We start from the raw sequence: 23,303 nt of genomic DNA on the forward strand, positions 1-23,303 counted from the left end.
AGGGCTTCAGCTCATAACAAGGGGAATACAATGTATGATCTTGGGATGTTCATTCCCAATTTACCATTTTCAATTCTCAGTTATGTTTTTGTACAGTCATGTAGTAAATCAGTTCATTTGTAATAAGTTTGTTAATCTCTTTAAATTCTCAATCATTTGTTTCAAATGTCATGTGAATCAGTACATTTGTAATATATTGTCTTAATGTATATATTGTATTTCACCATGTATATAGTTAAAATATGTTTTGTCTATCATTAAATATAAAACTAAAGTTTTGGATTCGTAGTTCATTTATTCACATTAATATCTCAAGTGTATATATATATATATATATATATATATATATATATACATGTAAGATCTAAGGTACAGTACAAGCAATCACTGTGCTGTCATGTTAGAAGTAGTGCCAGTATTAAATAGGGTCAAATTGACACGGTGACCAATGTGCCCCCATGTGGAATGATCGAAATTAAATGGTATAATGAATGGCTCCCTGTCTAGATGTTTTTGTAAGGAGAAAGGGAAGAAGAAGGGGAAGACAGATCAATCAAATCCGACCTGTATCCTAGCAGCAGATGGCAGGAATGGCCCGTCATTTGAGTTACTGGATACAGGTCAGGTACGGTCCAAATAAGGTGGTCCGTACCTGACCTGTATTACAGGTTCATTACAGGTTTTATTTCGGGCACGCAGTATATCTGATCTCTGGTAACCTTGAGAGGTCATTGTCCTCAGCATTGCGTTTGTCAGTTTTTGCTCCATCACTCTCCGCTATAATCATGTAAAAGTTTCCAAATTTACATTTCTGTTCCCCCATTCAATCCAGGAAATAATTAGAAAAATAGCAGATCTACAAGCTCATAGTGCGGCACTCTATGGAGCTTATAGACTTATGTGTCTGGATGAGAGCTTCGGATAAACAACATGATTCTGCTCACATCCAGGTTCTTCTACAGACAGACCAGGTTTAAAGCGGATCTGTAGATGGTATCTGAATGGTTCCCTGTCTAGATGTTTTTGTAAGGAGAAAGGGAAGAAGAAGGGGAAGACAGATCAATCAAATCCGACCTGTATCCTAGCAGCAGATGGCGGGAATGGACCGTCATTTGAGTTACTGGATACTGGAAACAAATATAATGTATAATGGGGGCCATATCTGAGTAAAGATGCCGTCTGGGAAACAGAAGGTCTCCGGTTCGTAGTTAGTAGGATGGGTCAGGTACGGTCCAAATAAGGTGGTCTCTGAGTTTTAGGTCTATATTTGGAGATATTCGTGAAAGCCTCTCAGCCAATCACAATGTGACATCTGTACCGCTGCGAGCCACCCTGACTCCACAAGTATAATAGCTGTTTTTACAGTTTCATAGCACACTTTTTATGTTGTGTAAGACAAATTTTGACCGACTTAGTGTTCTTATGGAGCTGCGGCTCTTTGGAAAGTAAATAAGAAAAGCTGAATTGTTGTAACTAGTAGCAGATAGGAGCCGAGATGATCATTAGCTCTGCCGAGCCCATAGTGGCTGCTCCAACTTTGGAACAACAGCTAAATTCATTGAGGAATGACCTACAAAAAGGCAGTGCTAATCCAGAGAAAGCGTTCCAAGACCTCATTAAGGACCCTATGGTGCACAAAATCTTCCCAGATCTGGTGGAGTGTGCCTTTGGTAGTCTGGATGGGAACATCCCCGGAGTGCTGCGCTCCTGTACCAATGAGCAGTTGGAGTTCCTGGGCCCCAGTGGGCCAATGATGCAGCTTGTGTATAAGCTTCATGCAGAAAGGCATACATATGAAATCCCTGTCAATTATCTTCCGGGTCCAGCGAAGGCTTCCATCCAGGAAGGACTTGTCCCAGACTGTCCTCTGTTCCACAACAAGCTCAATCCATTTGAATTATACATGTTCACCTTCGCCCACAGTCTCATTGCACCTAAGAATTGTCCTGCAGCCCAACATGGGAAGAACACGGTTAATGCCTACTTTGTGCTGGTGGACACCTACCTGAAATACTTCCTCCCCCTTGAGGGAAGTGTCCCCGCTTCTACTTTCTCTGACTCCCGAGGCTCTATCACTGTACCTTCTATAAGGTCTCCCAGTGGCTGTGGTATTCACAGGCCCAGTCTCTTCAAACCTCACATCTTCCACCAACCTTCTGTCTATGCAGACCCTGCTGCACAGGAGATATGGAGGTCTGAGACATTACTACAGATGTTTGTTGAGATGTGGCTCCATCACTACTCGCTGGAGATGTACCAGAATCTACAGTCTCCCCGGGTGCAGCTGGCAGTGCTTCAGTACCGGCTTAGTATGTGCAGCACGCGGCTCCGAGACCACGTCCCACCAGACATTGGGAAACTCCACACCTACCTAGAGCCCTTCAGTCCGACAGAGGAACATGTGCGGGTCGTCCAACTGCTGGTGAAACACCTCCATGCCTTCTCCAACAGCCTGAAGCCGGAGCAAATCTCACCCTCCTCACCCTCGCTCACCCACTCCCACACTCCCACCAGCCCACTGGAGGAGTTCAAGAGAGTCGTGGTTCAACGCTTTGTCCAGCAGAAGCTCTACCTGTTTCTACAGCACTGCTTTAGTTATTGGCCCCAGGATGAATGTTTCACAGTGGTGTTGGATACGTGGCTGAGCTACATTCAGCCATGGAAATACACTGGAGAAATGGCAAATCCACAGGCAGACCAGAACAGAACTGTACCAGACAAATGGGCATCATTTGTTCAGGAGAACTTGTTGATGTACACCAAGCTCTTCCAGGGTTTTCTGAACAGGGTAGTGAGAACAGACCTGGTCAACGGCAAGAATGCCCCGATGGTCTTCAGGGTGACCGAAGTGTTTTCTCAGCCAAACCTAGCAGAGATGATCAAGGAAGGAGAGCGGTTATTCCTTGAGCGCGATCGCGTCCTGCACCACCTGAAAGGCAGCTACTGGTCCCCATGCCAAACGGAAGTGACGGATACAGTGTTCAGAGTGAAGAGTCACATCTATGCCCTGGAGGGCCAGGACTGTCAGTACAAACAAATGTTTGGCACCGATGTCCGAGTGACGGTCTTGGAACTAATCCAGATCATAGCCCAGGCCAGACAGACAGCCAATGTGGGTTTCTCAGACCTCTACCACCTGGATAAAGCGCTGGAGAACCTCCGTGAGATATTCAGGGTCAGTCCTGGTCAGCTGAACCAGCTGATGGCCAACCTAAGTTCATCTCAGGAAGATGTGAAGTCTAAACAGCTCCCAGACTGTGTCCATGGAGAGACAGGACCCATCCTCACTGACCTGGGCAGGAGACAGATCATCAGTGGACTGCGGAGGTTCGAGATCATCGAGTACCAGGGAGACCCAGAGCTCCAGCCAGTTAGGAGTTATGAGAACGCCCTGCTGGTCCAGCTGATGTTCGGAATATCCTCCATGGTCAATGAAAGGTTCGGAGGGCACATGGACACTCTGTGCTCGCGACCAGACTTCCTGGGCCGACTGGGGCGCCACTGCCTGTCCGCCAGGCCCAGGAAGAGCCCATTGACCAGGCGCACCCTGGAGGGCCCCCACACGCCCAGGCTTAGCCTCCGCACTCTGGCCAGCTACAGAACGCTGGTCATGTTGTGCCTGTTGGGTACGATGCTGTCACTGCTGGGCCCCATATGCAGCACCATCCTCGTCCTCATTTGGTGTATTGGGTGCATGACGGTACATGCTTGGAGAAAACAAAAAAATTTCCGAAAAGAAATTCAAGGTGATGGACTTTCTCAACCCTGCAGCTCAGGGACTACTGAAATCTGTCAGTTCCAAAATAATTCATCATGATCAGTGTGAGGTTGAGTAAGTGCACTGAGGTCTTCTATATGAAATTGAGGAAGGCATGTGCAGGACAGATCTCAGCATCAACCCTGCAGCTCATTTCCATGTTTTTTGAAGTGATTACTGACACAACTTGGCCTTGAACACCGAAAAATACATCTAAATCAAAATGTACATGAAAATGTCAGTCATATAAGACTCCCTAGCCCCCCCAATAGTTTACTGTACATATTGTTTTTTTGTTTTCAAACTGTTTACATTATGTTTTGCATAGTAGTGTATATTTGTCATTACATGTTTCTATGAATTGAGCACAAAGGACTCCAATGGAAACAAGCCATAGGCTTTCTTGAGTTTAAAATCCTCTTAGCAGACCTTGTATATAACTGTACTTTCCTGTGCTTTTTTTTTTGCAAACTGCTAATAAAGTACTCAATCAATTACAGGTCAATATAAATAGGACATACAGTACATAATGGCCTGCCAAGACAAACATAAAACATGTAACCCACAACTAGGATGTCTTTGTTTTATCTAGTTTAATGTTGTATTTCTCTCTTGTTGCTTTGTTTTATGTTGTGGTTCATTGTATAACACATTGTAAATATGCTTTGAATGACGCTATTTTTCAGCTGTATACTTTTCAGCTCTATGAAATGTGTACCTTCATAATGTACTGTAAACCTCTTTTTTTTGTGCAGTGCACTCACACAAAACAATAATAAAACGAGGCAAGAAAAGTAGGGATAACCAATATTTAATTTATTCAATTTAGATTCAACTCTTAAAACCAAACATTTTTCTAATTGTGGTGTGGGAGTGTTAACGTTCGTATCTTGAAAGAAATCATTTTAAAATACTGCAATAAAATGACAATTCTTTCCTACAATACATTTTCAGTCAGCCTCCATGATATAAGACACGTGGTATACTGTAATAGAGTCTTTCACACTGTACATTTTGTTCACTTTCTGTTAGGACTGCACAATAACGACCAACTCTTATGCTGCATTGCTGCTCATTGATACATTTTGTTGAATGCTGTATATTGAAGAAAAACATGGGGTAGATTTTGCACACATTTTCCCGTACTTACAATGTGGACAAGAGGGAAAATTAGATAGAATAAATTTGAATAATTTCTCTCCAACTTGTTTTGTAGCCTAACGATTTTGCACATTACTAGAATACCCTCGAGAACGGCTGTTGAGAACATTTATCTTCCCTGATGAAAATGGAGCACCTTGCAATTTAGAAATTGCAAATGAGTCAATACAACGTTTTTCCAAATACTTTTGCAGCCCGTACTAGGGTTATGCAAAACACAATGTGAAAAGCCCTAATGACAAGATCATCCATGAAACTATGAACTATGAAAAGTACAAACTATCACATACAGTATTTGGTAAACATATCAGTGCTTTACATTAAACTTAACTTACAAAAGGTAGAGGTAAGTGAAATGAGAATATAGCCTGGGAAAATAAATGCATATAGACACACAAACATCAGTGCTGCAAAGTTAACCACTTGCACCCTGGCGTCCCTTCCCTGGGCATGTCATTACAGACGAAAATCTTTCAAAGATTTTCAACAATTTCCAAAAATCTTTTAAAACAGCAGATCTTCAAGCTCACAACGTGCTGCATTGTGAGCTTGTAGATCGTCCGTTTTTGAATTGTGTATATCAGGCCTAAGTGCTTGAAAAGAAAGGAATTAGCACTCGGTCTCAATGCCAGATGTCTTGCAGCGGTTATCGTGATGGAGAAAGAAAGAATCCTTGATTTTCAGACTTTCACATTGTCATTCTTCAAGACCTTTCACAGGTCTCCCTGAAGGTTATTTGGCCTTCACTGCAGTGCATTAAGGCCTTAAAAAGACACCTTCCGTCTACCAAAGGCTCACCGAATCCTGGTCTACAATACAACTGAGCATCCACATTCAGGGTGAGGAAATCACCAGCCACATGCCGGTACATTTAGCTGTAGCTGGTAGGTTTGTTTGTCTACTCAACTCTATCCACTTTGGCAGGTAACCAGCCATGGTTTAGAAGTCCTTTTCTATTCCAAAATCTTTCCTCGCTGGTACAATTGTTAAAGTGACTGGTGGAGGAAAAAGCTAAAGCTAGCTTCCTGCCCTGCCCATGTTGTTTTTCATAGTCTTGTGCAAATCTGTAAGAAAATGCTTCTTACATTCAATGCGCCCTGTTGGATGCTACGACCCATTTAAAGGAACTGTAAGAAAGTGCCTCATTTCACGGGGAACATTTTGATTAGCTTCAGTAACAAAACTAGAATCTCAGTTAAAACATGGAAATATAGACATGTGTCTACAATATACTATGTACATTTACACGAGTTCGTTAAAAAAACAAAACTGATTCAACACACGGCCGTTTTCTCAAAACAATATGTAATGAAAGTTAATGCATCACACTGCTACATGTAAACATAAATTGGAGACACTCATTACTACTGGTAACATCTTCATCATCAACAGTCCTGCCAACCAACCTTCTTCTTCTAGCCACTTTGAAATTCTCACTGATAAACAATGGGTTCCCTTTCAAAAACAAAAACAAAAGGGACATAAAGGCTGGTTGTGACAATTTGATGGTTGGCATAGTAGGTCACCAACACCTTCTGCAATACTGACACTGCATCTACAAGATGTGTTTACAAAAGGCAGGTGGTTAAATAACTTTTTTTTTTTGCATCATGAGGAAAAATGTACTATAGTCATAAAACTTCATTCTATTGCAGTAAGTTGTAGCATAAACCCAATTTCCATACATTCCAATTTCTGACTTTTTGCCAATTGTCAGATCAATACCATAGTCTAAAAACATCAGGGTTTTTGCCAATTGACAAATATAAATACTACAGGTTTTAAAAAACGTAATTCAGACTTTTTTTTGTGCCAATTGTCAGATATAAATTTGGACAGTTTTCACTGTATAATTTCAGCGTTAAACAAATATGCAGGATGTGACTGAATATCACTCATGTCAGACTGCATTCATGCTTTACCCTCCACCTTTAGCAGAGACTTTAAGTGAACAGTCATTTGCTCTCGGCTCTGGTCACCATTTTGCGGGGTGTTTTCACCAACCCAGTGACTGGGAGGTTTAGGCAGGAGACTTGGCGACGGGGGCTCGCTGAATTTGGCCCCGGCATAGATCTTCTCGCCTTCATCTTGGTGCACCTGACCAGTGGGGGATACCTCCTCTATCTTAACATTGTCTGCTGAGCGGAGGGGTGTCTTCGGGGTAGAGTAGGGGAGCTTCTGTGGATTGCTGGCATCTTTTCTCTTCACAGAGTGAACACTGCTGGGGGCGGTTGGACTGTGCTTGCCCCTATGGCTCCGGGAGTTCCGATTTTGGGATATGTGGTCGTGTTTCACACCTGGCGGCGTGACCACCCGCTCACATCTCACACCTTTTGATTTCAGCAGCTAGAGAAACACATACAATCGCAGTTAAAGCTGAAATTCATACCAAACCACAATACAGATACAAGCTATTCGGCAATGACTTATACACTGTAGCCTGCAGACAGGTCATTTAGAATTCTGTGGCATCAATTTTTTAAATAGTGTCATACATCCCAAAGGATATTGAACCCCACTAATATATCACCCCGTCCAAAATATATAGAAAGACCACAATGGCAGCTTTCAGCAGGGCCGAGGGTCCTTGGGTCTAATTTATTCACAGAAATAAGTGCATGTCTAATTATTAAATGGTGCAATGGTCCTTGCATCATTTAGTTACCAGGCATGTTCGTCTGCAAGTGGCATGTTTGTTTCCTAACATTTATTGAGACCCCACAGAAAGGGTTCAATGATTACTAAAACACGTAATATTCACTGATAAGAGACACTAGAGGCCATGGCCTATTGAAAATCAAACAGGGTTCGTCAAGATATCTGCTTATTGATTATACAAAATATCTTGTGTGCAAAGTTGCCATTTTGGCCTGAGAGTGGTGCCAGAGGAGAATTTTCTCAGACATTACATAGAGCAGTAGTTCCCAAGGGTCCAAGGGTTCCAGGGGGCCCCAGGCAGCTAAATGATGAGATAGTTTGTAACCAAAATGGTCCCTCTCACAGGTATAACTGTTGAGTGTACAGATGGACCTGTATTTGTACACTCTCAAAGAGTTAATGAACACAGGATTTTACAGTATAAATTGGGATTCCAGAGATAACAAGTCTATCAAGTGGGGATCCGTGGTCATAATGAATATCAAACTTAGTTACGTCAGATTTGTTAATTTAAAGTGGTTGAGAATCAATGATACAGACAGAGGCAGGTCGGGATGATGGAGAACATGCTGTACCTCTTTCTTGTTGTTTCCCAACTTGATGAGGTGATGAGGAGCAGCTGATGACTGTGCTGCTGGTTCGGTGTTGGTGGTCTGCAGCACTGTGATGGAGGCCCTGGTACTAGACAGCACTCTGGTACTGGACACTGTGGTGGCCCTAGCCTGGCTGGCTATGGTGGCCCTGGCACTGGACAGCACTGTGGTGGCCCTGGCACTGGACACTGTGGTGGCTCTAGCCTGGCAGGCTATGGTGGCCCTGGTACTAGTGGACAACGCTGTGGTGGCCCTGATACCAGCCAACGCGGCTATGGTGCTGCAGCCTGCGACATTATTATTGTTGTTATTGTTGTTGCTGTGTGGGGCGTGCAGGTGGTTCCGTGCAGATCTAGTCTGGACGCTGTTATGTTGATGATGGTGGTGGTGATGATGAAGAAGATGCTGGAGCCGTGGAGGACAACACGTCGTCTGACGAAGTTTCTTCCCACCTTTCTTCTTCAGCGCCGCCTGTCTGGTTGTTGTGGTTGTTGTTGTTGTCGTCGTTCTACCGCCATGGTTCATCAGGCCGTCTGCGTTCAGGAACAACCCGGGACGAGGCTGCTGGTTCTCGGCGTCGTCGTTCATGTTCGGTCCGTCGACGTTCTTCTGAGCCGTTGGTTCGTCCAACATGACTTTTAAAATGTCAAACACATACAATGAAGACAAAATAACGGCGGTTAACTTATCCTACTCGTTTTTAGCCAGTTAGCTAATGTCGACGGTTTAGCGTTTCCACCAAGTGAGACTTTATTTTTTTCCTTTTTTTTAAACTAATGCTCTACTGGGTGGTCGCGGTGATAAAGAGTGTATGTACGACGTCCCGATATGTTGTTGATCTCACAGACTATAGACAACAGATCACACAGACTACAATTGATATGGCGCACTAACGCTTTAGTCCTACTAGTAACAAAACAGCTATCGTCCCATCGGCTGCACGGACGGATGTTGTGCTCGGATTGGTCGGTTGATTGGCAGGCAACAGCTGATGGAGAGAGAGAGAGCTGTTTTATAGCTCCATGGAGACAAGCTAGCTGCTAGTCGATGATGTCAGTGGTTCTCCATCCCTAAGGGGTCCCCAAATGATTTTTTTGGGGTCCCCAGATGACAGTGAAGTGACCTTTTTAATACCTCAAAACGAAAGAAAGGAAGAAAAGAAAAAAGACTATATACCGTGCATCCAAAGTAATCAACAAACTATACTATAAAAACTGGTCAAACATTGGGCAATTGTCAAATAATACAAGAAAGCGGCAAATATTGTGAAAATAGCCGATACACAAGCTCACATGAGCTTGTAGATTGGCTATTTTCACTGTGGAACCGAGTCATACTAGTAATGGCGCAACTTCTACAATTCCAAGTGCTTGTCAGGGTGGGTTATTATTTGGGGGGGGGGGTCACTGCACAGCCTGAGAAGGTTGAGAACCTCTGGATTATGTAGCCTACTTTATTTATTTTCCATTAACTAACATTAAAAACCAGAATGAAATTAATTAAAACTGAATTTAAAAAATGAATAAATAATATATATATATTCATTAATAAATATAGGCTACAAATGTATTTGATTCTGTTTTTTTTATTTAATTAATTATTATTATTTTATTTGGTTTTTTTATTTATCATTTTATTTATCATTTATTATCATTTAATTGTGGGGTCAAAAAGGGTCTTCCATAGTATTTTTATCAGTAAGATTTTTGAAGTTTTTATGTGTTGTTAGTCAACTATCCACGTAGCTAGCTGCTAATATATTTAACAGTTTAAATCGTTGACTGTACAACCATACCAAACCGTTTGGTATGGTAACGTTTGGTCCAAACGTTGATCTTATCAAAAATGTACTTGTAACTTTACCACCAAACTGCCAGTAATTAGTATTAACTGGCAACCAACATGCCAATCACAGCGCGACCATCTCCCCGAGCTATGGGATAGTCTAAGCTGTTTATGTCCCCGCCCCCTGTAAAGGGGCGTGTCGGCTACCTAGGCGTATTTATTATTCATTTGAAGGCAATACTTCTTATTATTATTTTACAAGCAGAACTCTTTAATGTGCCAGGATGTACACAAATAGCAAAGTATTAGATTAGATGTAAAGATAAATGTCAATAGTGACAGTCATATTTTGTTGACTGTCTACTAAGTTTGGATAGGTATAGGGATCATGGATATAATTCCATCTTAAATCATGTTTTAAAGATCAGACATTGACAATCAGGTTTCATTTCACACAATTTTATTGTAGAAAATCAAATTATAAGTTAGTCACTCTTTCTTATTAGCTGACCTTGAGTCATCAAACACAACATTCACTAAAATTAAACATGTGTACATACTGTAATACTGTATGCATATCGTCTCCGCAATCATTCTTTACTTTTGACCCAGGATGAAACCTGGCTATGAAATACTGACAATAAGTTGAAGGACCCTTTGACTACATTACTTTAGTGCACACAGGTAAGAGACATTATTCCCATTCCATCTGTGAAGTAGTAGGTATACACTAACAAACATACCTCTAGTCATCACATACTAGGCTACTCATTTGGCAGATGGCAAAAACAAAAATGAATGAATAATATAAAGGCATGTCTATTTCACAAGGGAGGATCTAGTGTATAAAGATTTGTTTGGTACCAAAAAATATATATCTAAACAATATACAAATACAACATAATAAAAATCTAAATATCCATCCCTGTGATCAAAGTATAGTATTAATTTATCATGTGTCACTGGGTGCAGAAGGTAAATCAAAGAGAATCACAGGCTGGGTCAGAATCACACTCAGTGGGTTGAATGCATGCTCTCCAAAGTTAATTCTTTTCAAATGATCAGGGACTTGGTTGTATAGTTGCAAATTTGCTAAATGCAATTAAATTGTAGTTTGTTGCAAGTGTCGCATGAAATTGATTCATCAACGCACAAGTAGGTCATTGGGTAGAGGTATTGATAACACGAGTGAACTGAACTTTATATTCTTTTGGAAGGGGTGTTTTATCAGTCGACTGATTTAATGTCATAACACTAAAATCAATATTCATACCTTGTGAGATTAATTTTAATCGGTACAAGGCAGGGGACCGTTCTGTAGAAGTCTGAACATACTTTAACATGATGAATATGACAATTAATTTTACAGTGTGCCAGAAAGCGCATGTGTGTCCGTGTTCTTATTCCTTCATCACAGTAAAATCCTCAGTGATCATTTATGCATTTGTAACTCGGTGAGAGTACAGATGTAACCAAATGGACGGTTTATCCAATTGGTTTAATACATTTGCAGACTCTAGGAGTTAAATGAACACTCTGGTGTTTATGGTGTTATTATCATGCATGCTGCAAATCTAACAACTTCAGTAGGACTCCGGTGTCAGCCATCAGCAGGATTACAGACCTTGCTCAGCAGCCAGTGCAGAAGGCAGACATAAAACATAAAGTATAAAGAAGTGAAGGTGAGGCCTATTATATATCTAGGAAGAACACCACAGACGAGACATTGGCGGAGGCGTCGGCGAAGAAAGTTAAATACGATCTCCCTTGTTTTTCTTTTGTCTAGTTGGCAGAATTGCGGTTCAGGGCTGTGCCTCCGCAACTGGCTCATCATAGATGGCGCTGCCTACGCCTCCAGTATTCACACCTGAAATGGAGAAAGAAATCTGTATTTAGTGACTGCAATGCAACGATGTGATGTGTATGTGTGTAATTGCACTTGATGAAACACAAACAAATCAGAAGCTGTGCCCTCTACTAGTGCAGAGTATATACTTAGAAAAATCGAATAAAAGTTTGAAAAGTTTTGAAGTGTGAATCGTAGTCAGACTGCATTGTTATCAGTGTGCATGAATTTGCTAGAAGCTTAACAAACCACGAATAAGAGAATTTCTTAAACGTATTGTTGTTTTATGGAGGGTCAATAAGTGAATAATGGAGAAGAAGGTAAAACATCCAAACACAGGTTTAAAGCTCCCCAAACTTACTTTGTTTAATTTGGGTAGCTTTAAACCACTGTGCGGATGTTTTACCTGAATTATTTTCCTTGATTCTTGCCTTGATGTCCAGAACCTGGCCTAATCTCCTCTGTGAATAAGTGAATAATAACATACCTTTGGGTCCAAATAGGACAGCATAGCAGGGCTTGTGACAGTAGGGCTGTCCATCATGCTGCAAGACAAGAAGAATATTTACATTTACATTTAGCTAAAAATGTTTTTAATCGAAAACGTACATTTAGTATCTGTTAGCTAGCCTGGAATCCAGACCGATTGCAACGTTCTGCGTTTTTTCTCTCTCACTTAGTAGCGAAGTAAGAAAAAAAACGAACGTAGCGAATCAGTCTGGATTCCAGGCTATCTGTCAGCACAGTCGGATAATTTTACTTAAAACATACAATACTGTCTGTAAGTATGCGCTACATTTCTCGAAGTAAGGCTACTGTATTCTTATCTCTACATCGCCTGCACATGACAGTGTAAATACGTTTAAGGACAATAAACTGGCATATTGGAGTGCCCTTAAGTCTCAATATTGAATCACTAGACAAGCCATTGCTTTTACTGTCATAGCAAAGTTGTTGGCATAAAAAGGCTTTCATGCTGTGTAAGATTAGTTGTCTTCATGAGGTCTGATTAAGTTACTGTAGGCTAGCCATTGATAGCAATACAGATAACAATAAATGTTGTTTTAAATGTCGTTGTAACTCAAGTGGATGGCTGAGTCCAGTCCAGACCACAACTATAACGAAATGACAGTGATGAACGATATCGTTGGGATCACTTTCAGAGCCATTTGATGAACGATCGAAACACTAACAGCCAATCAACATGCATCCGAATTTACAGGGCGTCATGTTCAACACATCACTCACATTGAACATGTTTACGTGACGTTATGGTTCGTCTGTGTGGATGCTCACATCATTGTCTTTATAGCAGGGGTCTTCAACGTTTTTCAGGCCAAGGACCCCTTGGCTGAGAGAGAGATGAAGCAGGGACCCCCACTACGTATTGTATGGATGGCTTCATAGACATTATTTAACAAATTAAAGCATCAATACTCAAAACTTGACCGTTGGTTCTGTACTCTTTCCCTCTACATCAAACCGCTTGTAGATCTGCTGTTTTCAGTTAATGTTCCCGTCAGAATAGGGATGCTAGGGTTCAAGTGGTTAAAAATGTTCCTATCACACAAGAATTTGGCCTCCCTGCAGTAACTCTGAGGACCCCCTGTTGAAGACCCCTGCTTTAGTAATCTTTATAGCCTATTCACACCCACAGCCTATTCTTGGTGTCGACGGCCCTTTACACAGAGAACATGCCATCTGTTCCAGTATAGTGTTTACTGTTGTTGTGACGCTTCTATATCGGCTATTTAAAAAAAAAACTACACCTTTTGAAAAGTATTAAGTAGCAGGATTTGACTGTCTCACCTCGGCATGGCTGCCGGAAACCAGAGTCTTACTGCATCTCTCACAGCGTAGACACGGCCTGTGCCAGTTCTTCCCCAGGGATGACACCTTCTCAGCTGTATAAAAAACAAAGGATAAAACACCCAGATTCGCACCCCCTACGCTGAATACATAACCAAAACAACGATCTGTCACCTAGTAACTAGTAATTTCATGCACTTCTGTATATTCCAGCAAGAATGCATGCACACGCACACGCACACGCACACGCACACGCACACGTGCACGCACGCACGCACACGCACGCACGCACGCACGCACGCACGCACGCACGCACGCACGCACGCACGCACGCACGCACGCACGCACGCACGCACGCACGCACGCACGCACGCACGCACACACGCACACACACACACACACACACACACACAGTGTATAGGTGGTGCACTACGATACTTACCAAAATATACAGTCTTGTTGCATCTTGGACAGACATCGGGGCCTCCAGAAAAAGATGAAAAGCTTGCAGCTTTTGAGAAAACACAAAACAGCATTATATGTTGCTAATGAATCTTCTTGCTAGTCCTTCTTATGTCCCTCTTAACGATTTTCAACCTTGTGAGCAAATAATTTCAAACCTTTTCAATAAGTTTCAAAACATTCTCAATACTTTTCCAAGATGACACAAATAGCAGCTGTTACAAGCTCACAACTCATCACGTTGTGATAGTACTAAGATAATACTCAATAATATGTATACTGCAGTGCATTTCAAGTCCCCAAGTGTGACACTTTTAAACATGTTATGATGTCATTTCTTACCCTTCACTGGTCCCCTAACATGTGCAGGAGCTTTTCTCTCCTCCACTGGCTTGGCATCTGTCTCCGTGGCAACACTGGCAGGGGCCTCATTGACAGGAGTGTCATAGACGTATGAACCGGCTCCCCCGATGTTCACACCTACAACACACACACACACACACACGCACGCACGCACGCACGCACGCACGCACGCACGCACGCACACACACACACACACACACACACACACAATTTCTGATGACATGTCTTAACAACTTAAACCGGGCACGTTGTGGCGTGTTGACCTTGTAGATCTGCTATTTTTGTTTCCCCCAAATGTTCACACACTGTATTATGACATGCCCAGAATAGGGACTCTGGGATTTCATGTTGTTAATAATTATAAATAATACAATAATAAATATGTTGTTAAAAATAACAAAAAAGCTGACTAGTGGCAAGTTAACCATACCTTTTGGTCCATAGAGGGCAGCATAGCATGGCTTGTGACAGTATGGTACCCCATCGTGCTGCAAATACAAGCAGGGCAGAGTTAAATAAACACTACTCTGCTGTGCTGAAGAAGTCACTACTTAATTTCATTCATAGTTTCTTCATAGAAACCACATTAAAACCAGAGCAACTGGTTTTGACAGTGGCTTATTTGTTTCAAAAAGCTTTTGAAACATTGCTGCTATTTGTTTCAAAAGGATTTATACCAAGATACAGCTTGCCAACATATATATATATATATTTCTAACCGCCTGACAACGCATTGCGGGTTTGAGTCCCGAATCCCAACGGCCTTACTGCATGTTACTCCCCATCTCTCTCCCCATGTCCTGTCTGTCTGTCTGTCTGTGTCTTTCTGTCTGTCTTTCTTTTGTTCCTTCTGTCTGAGTGTCCGTCTTCCTCATTCATTTGTCTCCTCAGTGTGTTGACTGGTCAGTCTTAACCTGCACATGGGCATTGACCAGTGGTGTATGAAGGGAGTGAGAAAGCTGATTCTTCTTCTTTTCCCACGTTTAAGCTGTGAACTCATTTCTGTGAACTCTCACTTAATCAAGACTGCTGTGAGTGGAGACTGCAAGAGTGACTCATGGGAGCAGTGCCAGGGTTAATTGATTTGAATTGAATTGAATTAATTGTATTAAATTGTTACAATAGCATGCTGTACCTGGGCTCAAGGCTATACACACAACACCAGAGAGAACGCCAGCAGAAAGAGAGAGCTGGCCCAATGGTGCAAAGTTACAAAGGACTTTGATTTAAACGCATAGCAGCAGCATGGATGGGCTACATGTAGCCGTAGTAGACTTTGTGCACCAATATGTTTGTATGTGTGGTCAATCAAGTGCGGCTTCATCAGCTGTATCGGCAACAAACCACAGTAGCAGTAGTGCAACAGTGACATAACCAAATGGCGGACGGGGACTTTTATACAGTTACGTGGTGGTTCTCATGCTATTTTCTCCACAGTGGGTTGGTACAGGGCAGGCCTATCTATCTGAATTTGATTGAAATTGTTTATTAGCCACATGGCTATGGGATCTGTAGTGCCAGTTGAGCACTTAAGCACTTAAGTTTGGGTGCACGCATCCCCGGGTACGGACTAGTTACAAATTAACTACAAACTGAATTACACATTTACACACTTTCCTCTCACTCTCACTATTTCATCAGCCATCTAGACAACTTAAAACCCACTGTTAAACTAGAGATAATCTTGCGATGGGATCACACCGGCCATATATTACACATATGGTGTAATGGAAGTTAGTTGAAACAGATGACCCAATTTATTTATTCTTATGAGGTACTGGTCCAATAGTTGAAAAGCTAGCATTACGTTTTGCTGAGAAATGTCTACTGGACGCTTGTTAGCATGTAGCAATGCTAATGGAAATAAAATGGTATCAGCTAGACAGTATCTGTTGACCCTCTGTACGAAAGCCCCTTTGTGTGCTCCTGGATGACTGGTGAGTGAGTTGGGAGCACACGTGCACTTACACGTGCATGACCAGCACCAGAATTGGAGCAGTGACAGTGACATTTCTCTCAGCAGAGACAAACTGTTACTGTACAAACTGTTTACTGTACATATTTTTTATTTTAGATTTCCACCCGTTTATATGATGTTTACTGTACATATTTTGATTTTTGATTTCTACCCATTTATATGATGTCTTTGCATAGTAGTGTATATTTGTCTGTCATTAAATGTTTCAATGAATAATCTTAACTCCACACCTGTAATGTGTTGTGACTGCATCTTGCACAGTTGTGACACTATCTCGTTGACAAAACCTGCCCACATACAGACCCAGTCAGACTCATAAGGTGACAACAACAGTACCAGCCACACGGTCGTTAACCTGGAAACCAGGCGAATCTGCCAGTGCAAAAAAATGTTTGCCCTCTGCATTAAAGTAGTGATATTAGTCTGGCCATGCCAGGCTACACGGTGGTGGCTGGTAATAATGTTTTGTTATGACAGTGGCTGGTAGAAGCTAAAAGCAACATCCATATCTTTTTTTAATGACTATTTTGGCTGATGGATGATGTTTATTTCCCACCCTGACTGAACCATAACATCTTAAACTAGACGCGTCGCAATTCAGGGCAATTGCAAAGTGTGGTTGCGCCGACGCCGGTCGCGGGTTGCCGCCGCCGGGACTTGAGGAATACGCTTGGAGGAATACCGTCGGAGGACGCGCGACGTGCCATTCGAATTTGGTGCCGATTGGATCTTGCGTTCGTGATACATGGCGTTTTGATTTTAAGAAATAGGCCTCTCCCAATAAATAAATAGGCCCCTCCCACAAATGTAGCGGGCCAATGACATCGTCATGTAACTCCTGAGATCACCTGCTTTTCATTTTGAGAGGAGTGATCCCCCCAAAAATCATGTTTTTGCATCAAACGGTTACGTTTTGCGCAGTTGTGGCACCCCCTATGGATCAAAGTGGAAATGCTTTTGGGGATTTGTTGAGCAAACCACCCTTGACATGTGATTCAAATTTGGGATTGACTGGACGTTTTGTTTGTAATTTGTGGCCTTTTTTGTAAAACGGGCCCCTCCCGCTAACTTTGGAAGCCATTTACGGACGAACGGTATGGACTATCAAAATTCTGTTTCGCTCCAGATTATCGCATGGGTCCAGAGATCATGTGTACCGATTTTTGTGAAATTTGAAGAAAATATGTGGGAGGAGGAGCTAAAAGTGTGTTTTGAAGAAAATTCAAAATGGCGGAAAATCTATCATGACGCAAATGGGCGTGGCCTATATGGGGAGTTGCGTCATGACCCAAGGAATCTAGGGGGAAAAAGATTTTTATTCTAGGACCTACGGTTCAAGAGTTAAAGGCCAAAACGTAAAGTGGGCTGTTATAGCGCCACCATGAGGCCGACTGGTGTAATGTTTTTTTAAAAAATAATTTCGGACTAAATCATGAACCTCCCCACCAAATCTGGTAACTATAGCTCTTACGGTTTCAGAGCAAAAAATACTTGAATTTGAGTTTTTTCACTTTTCCATTAAAGTGGATGGGGACATTTAATGCACTAATAAATCAATATCAATAAAACTATGCAACCAATCTCTTAGCCTTATACAAGCGCACGATTCCCGGTGAGGCCGGTCATTTTGACATATGGCACAAAATTGGGAAAATTAAACTGTGGGAGGAGTAGTGGTTTGAAATATTGTTTATCTAGAAACACCGAAAGAATAAAGTTTCTGTAAAACAATAGTCTGGTTGCCCATTCGGGCAACCACACTAACTATGATGTGCAGAGAATAACACCCTAGTTGACAAAATACATTATAGACAAGTCTTTACTCTTCAGTTCTGTACTTGAACTATAAGCAAAGTCATACGCTGATGGATAGAGGGCAGAGAGGGAAATAAACACCAGCCACCGTCATTACACTCTGCCCTGGAAATGCCCTCCAGTGCTATGGTGACTTTTCTCCAGGTTGTCCTACCTCTGCATGGCCCCCCGGATTTAGGGTCTTATTACAGCGCTCGCATTTCAGGCAGAACTTGTGCCAGTCTTTCCCCAAAGAGGACACCTTCTCCGCTATGGAGGAGAAAAACACAAGCAGGTATTATTAACAGGAGAGGCTAAGTGATTAGAATGGCTGCTCCATAGAGGAATGTCATGGTTTATGTGTCCTTGATTAAAACACAGAAGCCCCTTCCAGCTGAAAACCCTGTTAAAGTGGGTGTAAGTGAATTGTAAAAACAAACAAACATGCTTTTTGTTAAAAAAGTTAAAACTATATTCTGATAGTAATCATTGCTATAGTGTTTGTTTGTTTGTTCAGTTAGTAAACAGAAAATGCATTTTCAGGTCAGGATACCAATTTTGTCCAGTCAAGAGTGAGAACTCCACAATGATCATTCAGCTTAAGTTTTTTTTGTGTGTTCCAGTTCCAATTTTGTCTGCACATTCTATTTGTTTATCCTGTATCCTGTGTGTGAGTTCTCTCTCCTGATTGGATAAAATTGGTATCCGGACATGAAAATGTATTAAACCCCACTGCAAACACTCTGTTTACTACAGAGCTGGAGAGACCATGGGACCGCTGTTAGTGCTGCACATTAAACACTCAGCGATAATTGATACGGGAAAAGATAGCTATTTAACAAACCAGCCACATTTTTTAAAACAGAGCAGAACCTTCAAATGATACAGTAGTTGTCAACCTGCCAAATAGGCTAGTAGAGTACGCTAACCTTTATATTTGTAAACGGGGAGGGGGGGGGGGTTCTAAAGAATTTTAGAATGTAAAGGATTCCTTTATACAAAGCACTCAAGAATGACCATGGAAAGTATGATGTAGCATGAGAGATGTGAGCATGAGAGGCTCTCTCAGAAAGCTATCTGTAGCCCTCTATGTGACCCCATCCCAGAATATCCCGGTAAGGACCCACCCCCACCCCCAACACCCCACCCACCCCTTCACTGGCACAGCCAGATGTGACCTCCTCTTTAGATTGGACTGCCCAGCATTCTGATGAGTGACATTTAAGGCAGCCTTGGCAAACAGTGAACTCTTTGGCCCTATAGGGTCGAGTGAGTGGGTGATGTATACACAGACATATAGACATGCCATGCATACTGTACTTGGAGAGTGATGAAGTGAGAGAGAGAGACAGAGAGAGAGAGATAATTGAGATAATGATTACGCCTACTCCTTTTCTCTTGCACGCAGTCCCAGCTCATACTTTTACACCATGACTAGACTCTTGTGACTATTCAATTTCTCTTCTCTTCTCTTCTCTTCTCTTCTCTTCTCTTCTCTTCTCTTCTCTTCTCTTCTCTTCGCTTCTCTTCTCTTCTCTTCTCTTCTCTTCTCTCTCTCTCTCTCTCTCTCTCTCTCTCTCTCTCTCTCTCTCTCTCTCTCTCTCTCTCTCTCTGTGGGGCTCATGACTCAACACAATGCTGTTTGTCTCTTATTGAATATCCATAATAAGATCTACTTGGCAAATATAGCTCTGTGATTGACAGCAGGAGAAAAACTAAAAGATTAAAAAGATGAATGTCACAAGGGGCGAAGGGGAATAGAGTCATGTGTCCCTCTTCCCTCTGAATTACATTACTTATCCCACGTAGGGATTCATTTTATACTTGTCCAATATAGCCTTGCAAAAATATAAATTCCACTTTTCTCCTTTCATCTATGGTCGTTTTTTTCTTTCTGTGGTGTCTATTATATGATCATTCCAGGATGACCTGACCATTGTCAGGCCACTTGAACTCCTCGCAGTGTTTCTATGAATTTAAGTTTACACGTTTGCAACTTAGCTACAGTAAGTCTAAATATTGATGTAGGTTATGGTAAATATGTGTATCCGAATAGCAAATATGTACGGTAGCTTATGGAACAATTCCCCTATTTCCCTATTTAAAGGTCTACTTGACTGTTGAAATGTTGAGAGGGGCTTTTGAAATGTTAAGTTGATTTAGTTTCTCTCTTTTATGTTTGTCTTCAACAGCCTACAGACAGCTAGCCTAATGCAAATAGCACATGTGGGAGTACATTAAACATATAGCCTACTAAGTAAATAGCGACAATAAGCAAACAGACCAGCAGTGGTGGAAAAAGTACTCAAATGTTTTACTTAAGTAAAAGTATCAATAACACAATGCAGAAATACTCTGTTACAAGTAAAAGTCTGGTAATCAAAATTTACTTGGGTAAAAGTACAAAAGTATTGATATCAAAATGTACTTAAAGTACCAAAAGTAGAAACTCATTATGCAGATGTACCATTTCACAAGTTTTCAAATGTATAAAAATCTTTTGAAAATAGCAAATCTACAAGCTCACAATGTGTCACAGTCACATAGCAATGCATTGTGAGCTTGTAGATCGGCTATTTTCAAATGGCATGGAATGGTAGCCTATATAGGGCTGAAGTGGTGAAAGTATGTTTTGTAATAATATAATAAAAATCTACAAAGTAATTAGTAACTAAAGTGTTCAAATAATTGTAGTGGAGTAAAAGTATAATATTTGCCCCTGAGATGTAGTGCAGTAGAAAAGTACTGAAAATTGGAAATACTCCAGTAAAGTAAAAAATACCTCAAAATTGTACTTAAGTACAATACTTGAGTACATGTACTTAGTTACGTTACAGTAAGAAATGTTCCATTCCATTGACAGGGTGGGGTTTCTTCCTTCGTGGGAGCTGTCCATGCCAGTTAGTGCTGAAATTGTGATCCCATTGTTCTCTCAAGAGACTTCAAGGGGAATGAATGGGACAAACTCGATCCATATAACGCTTGTGAAGGTAATTAATTATTCATCACCAAATGCTGCGTGGCAATGGGATGCAGAAACATGATGGGGGCTTGTCTATCTATGAGAACACACACACTGCATGTCACCCGATCGAGCCTCCAAAAATGAAAAGCTATGCGTGGTGTTGCTATGATGACACAGTGGTTTTCAACCCTTTTCATATCAAGGTCCATTATTTATTCGGCATTAGAGCCACGGACCACCGTTTGATGAGATTTTGCCTCTCAGACCCAAAACGTACGAGTATTTTTTTGTTGTCGTTGGATAGGATTTTGTCCACAATTCCATGCTGTATTAGGAGATAACAGGCAAACGTTGATCAAAAGAACAATTCTTCTACATTCTCTAATTGTGATAGACTTCTTGTAAATTAAGTAATGCAGATGTTTAACAATAATTACGGGTCCATTTGGTTTCATTTTACGCTCTCAAGAGTTAAAGATCTATGGTCTAGGGTCCATTTGGTTACCAACTCTCCATCATTTAGCTGGGGACCACCTGGAACCCCCTCAAGGACCACTGGTGGTCCCCGGACCACTGGTTGAGAACCACTGCACAATCGCTTTTTTTAAATGCTATGAACTGCCTGCCCTGATGGCTACAGTCTGTCTGCTTTTTGTCTGCTTTTTTTCGCACACACAACACAACACAACAACATTATTGTTGTTGTGAACGCCTTGTGCCAGCACTACCCTGCGTTTACTGGCTTAACTATAAGCTGCCCCAAAGATAGTATAAACTCACTATGGCTTGACCGAGGATGTGGTGAGCTAGAGGTGGGTGGAGAACTAACTGTCGGGTTGGAAACCACGAGTCACGATTTGAGGTGCTATAATAATAATGGATTTTTTATTTATAATGCACTTTACATTTGTGAAAATCTCAAAGTGCTACAATAAGCAAATGCATAAAAAAAGAAGAAGAATCAGAAACAGAAAACATTTAAAACATGAGGGCATAAGCATAGAGGTAAGACCAGAGTGGCTAAAAAAATGCTTTGTTAAAAAGGTAGGTAGGTGTATGATATTTGGTGTCGTATCTTGAACGTTAAACGTACAGAAAATCTGAACCATTTGAATATCGAACACTATCAAGCTGATCGGGTTGCGCATTATTGGGCTGGGAATGGGATAGGCTATAATTTGCAGCATAAAGAGAAATTATGTTTTGGTTACAATCACACCGTGACCGAACCATATGTGTCTATCCTAGACTGAAATAATACATTCTGCCTACGGTACATAAATCATCATGTGATCATCATTGACAAATATAATATTTGTCATTTGCAGTGAAACCCCAATTAAAATAGTTATAATTAAAACAAAAATCATTCTTTGTCTAGTTATCATATCACATAGGCCTGGTACATAATATGACAAGGTATAAGCTACACAATTTTAGCAGTCATAAAATGATACACTTACCAAAATAGACAGTTTTGTCGCATTTGGGACATTTTGATGCCATGTTCCATGTATTAAAGCCTTTCTTCTCAGTCAGTTCATTGACTCACACACGGACACACCTTCGCTGTAGTGGAAATTAAAGCTCATCCTCCCTTGCGTTATTCTCCTGGATTTACATAACCCCGCCCCCATGGTGACATCATCTCTTACAAACGGACAATTGCAGTGGTGGAAAGTAACTGAGTACATGTACTCAAGTACTATACTCAAGTACATTTTTGAGGTATTTTTTACTTTATTCAGTATCTCCAATTTTCAATATTTTACCTCTACTCACTATCTCAGAGGAAAATATTGTACTTTTTATTCCACTACAATTATTTGACAACTACAACTACAAGTTACTTTGTAGATTTTGATTATTATTAGAAAACATACAGTAACCACTTCAGCACTAATGTATATATATCTTGGCCATTTGAAAATAGCCGATCTACAAGCGATGCAACGCATTGTGAGCTTGTAGATCATATTTTCAAAATATTTTTTATACATTTTTAACTTGAAAAAATGAGTACTTTTACTTTTGGTACTTTAAGTATATTTTAATGCCAATCCTTTTGTACTTTAACTCAAGTACATTTTGAATACAGGACTTTTACTTGTAATAGAGTATATCTACATTGC

At 41.2% G+C, this 23,303-nt stretch overlaps 3 protein-coding genes across 3 annotated transcripts; 1 reads left to right on the forward strand and 2 right to left on the reverse strand.

Moving 5' to 3' along the window:
* Positions 1-1,495: 1,495 nt before the first annotated feature.
* LOC308102802 (sphingomyelin phosphodiesterase 4-like) lies at positions 1,496-4,978 on the forward strand (the record flags this gene model as incomplete). The annotated part of the gene is made up of 2 exons (XM_080452656.1): positions 1,496-3,626; positions 4,974-4,978. 2 exons carry the CDS (start codon positions 1,496-1,498, stop codon positions 4,976-4,978), a joined length of 2,136 nt encoding a protein of 711 aa, XP_080308782.1.
* LOC308103215 (uncharacterized protein) lies at positions 4,559-9,077 on the reverse strand. Its single transcript, XM_080453112.1, has 2 exons — positions 8,152-9,077; positions 4,559-7,264 (listed from the first exon to the last, which is right to left on the reverse strand). Exons 1-2 carry the CDS (start codon positions 8,800-8,802, stop codon positions 6,830-6,832), a joined length of 1,086 nt encoding a protein of 361 aa, XP_080309238.1. The 5' UTR covers positions 8,803-9,077; the 3' UTR covers positions 4,559-6,829.
* Positions 9,078-10,413: 1,336 nt separating this feature from the next.
* crip2l (cysteine-rich protein 2-like) lies at positions 10,414-22,735 on the reverse strand. The gene is made up of 8 exons (XM_080452520.1): positions 22,635-22,735; positions 18,382-18,476; positions 14,865-14,922; positions 14,414-14,551; positions 14,052-14,120; positions 13,610-13,704; positions 12,288-12,345; positions 10,414-11,821 (listed from the first exon to the last, which is right to left on the reverse strand). The coding sequence occupies exons 1-8, from the start codon at positions 22,675-22,677 to the stop codon at positions 11,757-11,759; spliced, it is 621 nt and encodes a 206-aa protein (XP_080308646.1). The 5' UTR covers positions 22,678-22,735; the 3' UTR covers positions 10,414-11,756.
* Between the last annotated feature and the right edge of the window lie 568 nt (positions 22,736-23,303).

Source organism: Gymnoscopelus braueri, assembly GCF_963280865.1.
Source record: "Gymnoscopelus braueri genome assembly, chromosome: 16".
NCBI classification, from domain to species: Eukaryota; Metazoa; Chordata; class Actinopteri; order Myctophiformes; family Myctophidae; genus Gymnoscopelus; species Gymnoscopelus braueri.

Coding starts and splice junctions, on each gene's coding strand:
- crip2l (XM_080452520.1), bottom strand. CDS start 22,677: ATGGCATCAAAATGTCCCAAATGCGACAAAACTGTCTATTTTG. Junction 18,477..22,634: donor CGACAAAACTGTCTATTTTG/GTAAGTGTATCA, acceptor TCTCCTCCATAG/CGGAGAAGGTGTCCTCTTTG. Junction 11,822..12,287: donor TGTCCTATTTGGACCCAAAG/GTATGTTATTAT, acceptor TCTCCATTTCAG/GTGTGAATACTGGAGGCGTA.
- LOC308103215 (XM_080453112.1), bottom strand. CDS start 8,802: ATGTTGGACGAACCAACGGCTCAGAAGAACGTCGACGGACCGAACATG. Junction 7,265..8,151: donor TGGGAAACAACAAGAAAGAG/GTACAGCATGTT, acceptor GTGTTTCTCTAG/CTGCTGAAATCAAAAGGTGT.